This window comes from Melospiza georgiana, chromosome 27, assembly GCF_028018845.1.
Source record: "Melospiza georgiana isolate bMelGeo1 chromosome 27, bMelGeo1.pri, whole genome shotgun sequence".
Lineage (NCBI taxonomy): Eukaryota > Metazoa > Chordata > Aves > Passeriformes > Passerellidae > Melospiza > Melospiza georgiana.
Genome location: NC_080456.1, coordinates 1369494 through 1379380, shown reverse-complemented (window position 1 = coordinate 1379380; position 9887 = coordinate 1369494). Strand labels below are relative to the sequence as shown.

Here is a 9887-nt window from a genome sequence, read left to right as displayed (position 1 = left end):
CTTCAAGAGCCAGGAAAAAAAGAAGGACAATATGGGCAAAAAGCCTCCAAGAAAATGATCCTTCTCCTAGAATCTCACATTTAGAGCAGGAACCTGCAGAAGACAATTCCTTTTATTTTTGCCCTGGTTTGCTTTTGCATTTCCTCCCATGCCACATTTTAAGGCGAATCCACCCTTTTGCTAGCATTTCAAATTAAAAAACCCAAAATACAGGGTTTTTTGGCAGTTGCCCTCCCCCATGGGGCTAAAGCTCCTCCATTTTTCCATGTGGAGGGACAATACCAGGGAGAAATCATCTTTTAAGCAACAATACTTCGTTTCCTTCCACCCAGGTGAGTTTTGCACATCACCATTCAATTTTGGGTGAAATCTTGAGTTTTTTTAAACCAATTTTCCCCCCACTTTTAACTAACTCTGTGCCAAAATGCCTTTGGAAAAGTTTTACTTCCGGCAGCCTTTGCCCCAGCTCTGCCTCCAATCTCGGCCCTTAAAGACGAGAATGGGGTGAGTTGGATTTTTTTCCAGATTCAGCAGAGGTTTTAGCACATAAATTAAAGGATTTGGAGGAATTTCCTCCCTTTTCCAGAAAGCTGTGTCCAGAGTCACCAAGCAGCCTCAGCATTGGGGCCAAAGCTGGGAGGTTTGGGCAATCCCACGAGTCGAGCACCAAACCCTCCTTGGATGTAGCAGAATTTGCACTCGCTGATTATTTTTCTTCCCCCTCCATGCCAGTATTTATGCCTGTGAATGACCTTTCTGGGGGAAAAAAATCCAAAAAGCATCAAGTCCTGGGGTTGGTTTGGCTTTTCTTTGCACCAGGAAATCCAAGGGATGGGCGTGGTGGCCCACCCAGCGCTGCCCACCAGCATCCGAGCGTCACGTGGGGAAAACAACTTTCCCTAAAAATGCTTTTGCTTACCAAAAAATGAAGGGAAAAACAAAAACAAAACCTGAAATAAAAGATTAATCTGGCCACAATATGTGCCTTGTAAACGTGTGTCCACTTCTGGGCGCTGCCATGGTGGTCCCTGTGCTCCTGGGGCAGCCAGGGCCTCTGCCAGCGCTGCCAGTTTGCTTTTTTCTCACTAATTTCTTCTTCTTGCCTTTATTTTTTTTTTTTGCATTTCGGGGGGAATTTTGTATCTGGTGCTGTCAGTGATTTGGGAGGGTGCAGGAGGAGCTATTCCAGTGAGTCACTGTGGTCCAAACCAAGGTCAGCACCAGGTGCTGCTGGGAGGCCACCAGGCTCTTCCTCCAGCTCTTCCTCCTCTTCCTCCTCCTCCTCCATCTCGTCCTCGTCCTCCTCATCCTCCTCCTCTTCCTCAGTGCCATCCAGGGAGTCATCGTGGGCTGCCAGCATCGCCTGCTGCATGGCCATGGTGGCAGTGGCTGATGACAGGGGCTGGAGGTTGTCCATGCTGAGCGAGCCTGGAATTAAAAGTACAGAAATAAAGACTCCCCAGCTAACACAGAAAGGACAAAAGTGCATAAACCAAGAATAACTCAAATGAAAAGCTTGGAAAGTTTCACCCATGGGGTGTCCCACCTACCCCAGTCACTCCCCAAGGTCCAATCTTTAATTTTTTTTAGCTAATGCATCGTTAAATAACAGGAAAGCTTAGTTCTGAGCAAGTAGATGCCCAGATTGGTTGGGCAGATCTTCTCTTCATCTTCTCTCAAGTCCAACCTTTCCTTCTCTTCATCTCGTCTGGCATATGTTCATTTCTGCTCTCTTCACCTTCTCTTCATCTTCTCCTTTCATTTTCCTCATCTGTTCTTTGTTCATCATCTCTCTTCATCACCATCATCTTCTCTATTCTTCTCTTCCTTTTCATCATCTATCTTCTCTTCATCTTCTCTCTTCATTGTCCTCATCTGTTATTGGTTCATTATCTCTCTTCATCATCATCACCTTCTCTATTCTTCTCTTCATTTTCATCATCTATCTTCTCTTCAACTTCTCTCTTCCAATTTTGTCTCAATCTGTCTTCTCATCTCCACCTTTCCACCTCTCCCCTCCCTCCCTCCCTTCCCCAGCTGCTCAGGAGCTGACCCAGGCCATGCCCCACAGTGGGTGATCATCATCCCGGTGGCCAACTGGAAGGACCTTCTTGCAAGAACCTCTTGTGTTTCCCCACAGCTCAATAAAGGCCTCTAGAAATTACCAATTAAGTCCATAATTAATGCATGGCCTAGAAGGGCAGGGGCCACTCTGGGGCTTGTCCTTACCATCGGGGTTTGTCCCTGCGTTGCTCCCCTGCTGCTGCAGGACGCCGGCGGCGATGGAGTTGGGCCAGAACCGCTGCGTGGGCCGGTGCTGGGATTTGATTTTCTTGGCTTTGGGGGCTGGGTCCGGGTTGCTGGCGTCCAGCATGGGCTGCAGGATGCGCCGCCGGGCGTTAATGAACCTTCCATGGGAAAGAGAGAGCACTGCAGTGAGTGAGAGCTGTTAAACCAACACCGAGTCAACACAGCGCTATGGCAACTCAGTGGGTTGCAATTTAATAATAACAAGAACAATACTTTAAGAAAGCAGCTTCATGGTTCAAAAAGCTGGGAGTTTGTTTATTTGCCTATGCCACTGTCCCAGATTGCAAGGCAAGATGAATTCCATTACCATCTGTGTGGCAGCTGTCTTTTGTCAAGTGGGCAGTTTGCCTTATCTCTCTCTTTGAGTGACCATATTCACACCTCCCTCGGGAGGGAACATCTGCTGATAACAGACTATTGAATGTCCCTGCATGGCTGATAAGAACTACAGCATCCCATTGGGAGATGTGAGCCCAGAGGGAGGAGCCGAGGATTCCTGCCTGGATATAATCTGGAGATTCTGGAACACCAGCACGGCTTCTGCACTGGATTCCCCAGAGGAACAGCAGCTGCCTCTGCCCCTGGATCTTCAGAGGCAGAGACTGCACCTTTCTCCAGGATCCCTGCTCCAGCAGAACCAGCCCTGACACTGCAGGAGGGCTGAGCCACAATTCCAATGGCACTGCTGCCAACACCCTGACCCACAGGGTGTCAGGTTGGGTTCTGACTCTGTCAGTGTTGTTCTAGTGTACTGCATTGTTTATTTTATCCTTCTATTTTCTTCCCTATTAAAGAACTGTTATTTCCTGCTCCCACATTTTTTGCCTGAGAGCCCCTTAATTTACAAGTTGTAGCAATTCACAGGGGTGGGGAGGGTTTACATTCGCTATTTCATGGGAGGCTCCTGCCTTCCTTAGCAGACTCCTGTCTTTCCAAACCAAGACAGTCACATTACAGCTCTGCATTAGTTTTTCCTGCTGAGCTGGGAGAATGCTGCACATTGGATTTGCCAGGAGAGGGCACTGAGACCTTGCAAAGGAGGGCTGACACTAAACACCACTGAGCTCATCTCCCAGAAATCCCAGAGTCACAAAATCACAGAATAGGCTGAGTTGGAAGGACTCACCAGGATCATTGAGTCCAGCTCCTGGCCCCGTGCAGGACACCCCAAGAATCAGCCTTAACCACCCAAGTTACTCCCCAAAAAAGCATTATACAGCACAAAAAAACAGGTGAAAAAGGTCCTAAAGCCAGCAAAATGACTGAGTGGGCCACCAGTATCTGCTCACCAGTTGTTGACTTGCAAGAGGGTCAGGTTGGTTTGGGCAGCAATTTGCCTCTTCTCATCCTCTGTAGGGTAGGGGTGCTGGAAAAAAAGAGAGATGGGGTAGCAAGACTGCATCCCTGCATGCAAAACGCCATCCCTGAGTGAAAAATAATGAAAGTCTGCCTTTTTTTCCCCCCCACCCTAAATTTGGTGCCTTCTTGCACTTGCTGAATGCAAGATTGAAGGGTGGCATCCAAGAGCATCAAGATTTCCTTGGGTGCAATTAGGGTTTTTCCAAGGCTTTCCATCAAATGCTTTCCTTGAAGGAAAATGTTCTTGGGGTTTTTTAAACTCCAGCAATTTTCCAGTGATGGTTGTTGGTAAACATGAAATTTGTGCTTCAAAAGAGCTTTTTGCTGCTTTATTGTCAGAGACATCAATGAAACACCCTGAAACATCTGCACTGGGAAACTGCAGCATTGAAAGCTTCAGCAACCTCCTTCCAACTGTGCTAAAATGCTCTTTTCCAGCCCCAGAAATGAAATTATTATCAAAGCCATGTTTTGGAGCCCCAAGCCAGTGACAATTACCATTACCATTTTTCAGCTGTTAGCCCCAAAATTGTGATTTCCTTGACAACACCACCCAAAGTCAATGCACACTGAAGATTCACTTCCTGCTGGGGTCTCAGGAGTTAAAAATCACCATTTTGGGGCAGAACTATCCCATTTTTGGTGTATTATTTCCAGCATTCTTTCCTCCTGCTGGTGCTCCAAAACTTCCAGTAAAATGATGAGAATTTTTGGTTAAAAACCACATCATCTCTGACACCAGATGGAGAAATCTCACAGGGAAGCCCAAATTTCTTCTGACCGCAAGGACCAGGCTGTGAGCAAAGAAGAAGAATCCAGCAGAAGAATTTTTTTCAGTTTTTCAATTCCTTTTTGGAAATCTTAAACTATGGGGTTCTCCTAGCACTTGGCAGAAAATTGCTCTGCAGTTTCTGGTCTTTAACATCCTTTTTGTGCCTGCAAATCTGCAGTTGTGCCCTCCAGAAGCACAGGAGATGCACAACACAGCAACATTCTTGTCCTCATTGTAATAAATCCAGAATTGTCCTTTTTAAAAAAAGGCTGGGAAGTTCTGCTGCTGCTGCTTCATGTCCTGGCTGATTTTTCCACAGTTGCTTCTTGGAGCTGTTACCTTCTGCATTACTGATGCCTCAGGGATCTCCCACCACTCTGTCTTCCTGGAGAGCCAGACTTTGCTACCAGTTTCAGTTTCCAAATGATTTCTTGGCTGAATTACGCAGGAAAAAAATATGGGATTTTTGGCTTTTTGCCCTTCTCCCAGCCCTGCTGATGAGAGAGAGCTCTTCATGCACAAAAATATCCAGTTTGCATCTAAGCTCCCTCCATCTTCCATCTCCAATCCCCCAGAACAGGGTGAGTTTGCAATTCTGTGTTTTGACTGGCGGCTGATGTGCTACAACCCTACCTGTGAGCAGCTCTCACATTCCAGCTTGCTAGAAAAGGATATTTTGGAGCTGTTAACTGCAAAAAAATGCTCAATTCTCCATCTTCAAAAAGTCCCAGGAGTCCCCTTCTAGATTTGTGTGCTTCTTCTTGCCTTAAAGGAATATTTTTTCCCACCTGCAGTGTCAATGGTAATTCCCAAAATACTCCCAAAATACAAATCACTTTGCACCTCCAAGCACACATTCAGACAATCCACCACCTGGATTTGAGGATTTCTGGGCTTTTTGTCCTTTTTTCCCCACGTTTCAGGGTGTTTTGGTGGCTGAGGTGCTCACCATGAGATGCTGGAAGAGCCATGAGCGCATGATGTTGGTGGCATGTTTGGGCAGGACCCCCCGCTTGTTCTTGGACTTCTTGTCCTCACCATCAAGGAGGGAGGTGAGATCCAGGTTCACCTGTCAGGGCAAAAGGAATGGGGAGAGAATTGCTTGAAAATGGTGATGGGTAACCCAAAAAATGAGCAGAACCAACCCAAAATGGGAGTGGGATGAGTGAAAAAAAACTGGCACTTATAGAGGCATCCAAAACCCATTTCCTGCTCCACTAAATCTGCATAAATGCAGATTTCCTCCCAGGATCTGTATTTTTTATCTCAATATTTTTGTCAATGCTTTGCAAAGGGTAATGGCACTGTTGGGGAGTGTAGTGATGACACCATGACCAATTTCAATGTGTGCTTTAGGAGGAAAACACTTTTACTTGAAAAAATATATTAAAATACCCCAAACCTCATAAAAAGATTATTTTTCTCCATTTAAAATTAAAAAGACCCCTGCCACTCACCAACCCCTTGCAAACCCATATTCCTCACCCAGCTGATTTCCACCACAAGGAGGGACATGCCCATTGAGCCAAAATTTGCTTTTTTTGCCCCCCAGAAATGAAAAAGAAGCATCTTGCTGCAAGAGGAGTTTTAATGAGGATTCAGGAACCAAACTGAAATCTAAGCACTTGAGTTAAAAAGGGATTTTTTTTTTCCCCAAGTCTTCATCAAAACACTTCTCCTGGATGAATTAAACATCAGGCCAGCAGGTCCCTGTGATTCCCCTGGGCTGCAGCTGAATAAATCATGCCAGTGGCACAGGAAGAGCATCCAAAGGTGCTTGTCCAGGCTCTCTCCCTGCCCCAATATTCCCTGTGCACATGTTTTTCCCACCACAGAGGGTTTTACTGCAAGATTTAAACCTGCAATGGAGAGATATTATAGAAAGAGAATTTTTAAGCATTGCACAGGCAAAAAAAAAAAAAAAAAAAAAAAAAAAACTGCCAGGGAGATGCCACCTCTTTTCAAAATGCTGTTTATTGATTGTTTGATAAGAGGCTCCTGCAATTAAAATGGGGCATTTCAGGAATAATGGGGGTGAATTTCTGCTGCTCTGCCCCCAGGAAGCAGTGTTACAGAAATTGAAGGGATTTTTATTTTCCAAATTCCTGGGGTTGGGAAGAGCTCATGGACAAGCTATGCTAATCATTCCAGCCCCGCTTCAAATCATTGTCTCACTGCAAGAATGCAGGGATCATTGCATAACTCATTGCAATGTCAGGGGGGGAAAAAAAAGGAATAAAACCAGAGCAAATGGCTGAAAAATATCCCCAAATTCAGAAAGGAAGACCTAAAAATGAGCCTTTCCCACAAGTGCCATGATGGCTGTGCTGGACAGGCAATGCCAGTGATCCCAGATCTGTAATATATCAGCAATAATAATAGATAGATAGATAGATAGATAGATAGATAGATAGATAGATAGATAGATATAGATATAGATATAGATATATAGATAATATATATAGATATCTCTATATATAAATATAGATATAGATAGATAGATATAGATATAGATATATAGATAATATATATAGATACCTCTATATATAAATAGATAGATAGATAGATAGATAGATAGATAGATAGATAGATAGATAGATTTATAGATAGATATCAGCAATAATATCAGCAATATCATCCATAATATCTATCTATCTATCTATCTATCTATCTATCTATCTATCTATCTATCTATCTATCTATCTATCTCTATATCTATCTATCTATCTATCTATCTATCTATCTATCTATCTATCTATCTATCTATCTCTATCTCTATATCTGTCTATCTATCTATCTATCTATCTATATCTATCTATCTATCTATCTATCTATCTATCTATCTATCTATCTATCTATCTCTATATCTGTCTATCTATCTATCTATCTATCTATCTATCTATCTATCTATCTATCTATCTATCTATCTATCTAATCATCCTATCCTATATATAATTATTCATATAGAGTATAGAATATGCAATATGTACAATGCACAGTATATAATAAAGCATACAGAATAAAATACCAAGTTCTATCACACATTACAAATAACAGATACTGTTACATATATATATATGTGTGTGTTTATTGTATATTGTGTATATATTGTTATTTATTGCACTAAATAATATTATGTACATTATTATTATATGCTGTAATATTTTATAACAATAACATAAGTACTGTTATAACTTCTTAGGTCATGGCTATCATTTGTTCGGCACCCCAAAGGCACCTGGCAGATGGCTTTAATCAACGTTTCTTGCTAATTAAAAATTTAAGACACTCCAAGGATTGAATTTATGGAGAAATGGGGGCGTTCTGCCTGCTGCAGTGCCAAAGTGGAGCTGGCAAGGCCTTACCTGGGCATTGGGGATCTGCAGGGCGCCAGGGGTGATGGCCTGGGCGAGCACCTGGCCCTGCGACGTCACCATCGTCACGGGCTGGTACAAGGCTCCACCTATGGCAAAAAACACGAGTGGGGGCACCCAAACCCCCAAAGTGCCCCCTGCCCACACCTCCCCTGCCCTGCCTACCTGGCACGGCGGGCGAGCTGCTGCCAGTGCCCATGGCCAGGTTGCCAGGGGGCAGAGTGGCCGCGGGCACCACGATGCCCGCAGGGGGGTTGGAGGCCGGCGGCAGCGCTGCTGGAGAGCTCTGCAGCATCTCCTGCACAAAACAAAACACCAAACACGTCCATGGCAGCACCAAAGTTTCGCTTTTTGTCCCCTCCCCCTAATTTTTTTTTTTATTTATTTTGGTGGTTCAACGGGGAAAATGGCAGGAAATTGTTTTCTGCAGTATCTCCTGCACAAAACAAAACACCAAACACATCCATTTCAGCCTGAAAGTTTCATTTTTTTGTCCCCCCCCTATATTATTTTTTTTTTTTAATTTTGGTGTTTCAACGGGAAAAATGGCAGGAAACAGGATTTTTCAGTTTGTTGCAACTGCAAAAAAAAGTTGGAAAAAAGTGTTTATGCTGTACAAACCCCCATTTAGCATCTTCACCAAACTTTTGTGCAGTTCCCTTTTCCTTTGTGCAGTTTTCTTTGTGCAGTTACTATTTTCCATTAAAAAATATGAAAGGGAAAAAAAAAATCACAAGGGACCAAAAGGAATTTATTTTTTCTTTTTCTTTCTTAACATTTCTCTTTTTTTGGTGCTTTGACTGGGACTGGATGATGCAACCTTTGCTAAAATACAGGGTGAGCAGCACAGTTTACCTTAGAGTAAAATAATAAAGTTAATAATAATATAACCCCACTGAAATAACTCCTTGAAGCTTTAAGCTAATTTCTTGCAAAAATGGACAATTTTTTGAGCCAAAAGCTGTAATTTTACTTTAAGGCCCATCTCTGGAGCAACACCAAAAGACCCCAAATGGGATGATTATTTGATTATTTATTTTAATATTTAAATGACTATTTGAGTATTTAATGTGACATTTTGGGAAGGGAGGAGTGCCACAATTGAGGCTGCGGGGGGAATATGGGGCAATTCAAGCTTCCACACAGGTAGGATTTTGCAAATAACATTGGTAATATTGATAAAATGATCATTTTAAAATAAACCAAAGATAACTATATCTCTCTAATTCACCCAACTGGAATAGAAATAAAACTGCACTCTTTTTTTTTGTCCCTTTTCTACTGACTTTCCCATTCTGCATCATTTCCCTGGTGGCCAGCTGGTTCTCAAGTGCTGAACATAATATCAACAAAGGGGATTTTTTTCACCTTTTAATTCATTTTTCCTATGTTTTCATGCATTTCTTCAGGAATCCTATCATTTGGGTTAAGGAAAGAGAACTTCCCTGGATTAGTGATGTGCAGTGACACTGGAAAAGCCAACCAAGGAAATGTGAAAAAACCTGAGGTCTGCTCCTTTTTTCCCCTTCTCCCCATCACATTATGTAACTTTTCCCCCACCAATCACCACTGCTTTGCCTGTGCCATCACTCTCAATAAATGTCAGGCTTTTGCTTTTAAAATCCCCTCATGGCACTTTCCCCTCCTGTGATGCCAATTCCAAAATGTTGGACCCAATTCCTCTGCCACAAGTTACTTCTGCTGTTTTTCTTATCCGCAAATTTTGCTGCAATTGCTGTGAATTTTTCATTTGATTCCCAGACATTCCTTACCACAGCTGAATTAATTTTAAAAATGCAAATATGAGTGTCAAATACTTGTATTTTTTTTTTTTTTAGTATTCCTTCCCCACCTCCAGTCTTCTGGGGGATGTAGTTTTCAGTTTGAGAAATGAATATCTCTCAGGATATGGAGAGTAAAAATCAGTTTCTTCTGCACACTCTTGGATTTGGCCCTGGCAAAGGATCCAGCTGATAAACACAGTGGAAATATTCATTAAAAAGCAAAAGTGGCCCAGGAGAACACCAAAAAGCAGCTGGATGTGGCCAGGTGCAACCAGAAGTTTGGAGCAG

At 43.0% G+C, this 9887-nt stretch overlaps 1 protein-coding gene across 3 annotated transcripts in view; it reads right to left on the bottom strand.

Annotated features, from left to right (window-relative positions):
• Positions 1 to 94: 94 nt before the first annotated feature.
• The window catches only part of PKNOX2 (PBX/knotted 1 homeobox 2), a 107576-nt gene continuing 97783 nt past the window's right edge, over positions 95 to 9887 (bottom strand). For all 3 annotated transcript variants that reach the window (XM_058041162.1, XM_058041161.1, XM_058041163.1), the window contains 6 exons: positions 7981 to 8113; positions 7807 to 7904; positions 5391 to 5510; positions 3600 to 3676; positions 2230 to 2408; positions 95 to 1428 (listed from right to left, as the gene is read on the bottom strand). In XM_058041162.1, the coding sequence (XP_057897145.1) occupies positions 1181 to 1428; positions 2230 to 2408; positions 3600 to 3676; positions 5391 to 5510; positions 7807 to 7904; positions 7981 to 8113 (855 nt within the window). In that variant the 3' untranslated portion in view covers positions 95 to 1180. The remainder of the gene's footprint in view (positions 1429 to 2229; positions 2409 to 3599; positions 3677 to 5390; positions 5511 to 7806; positions 7905 to 7980; positions 8114 to 9887) is intronic.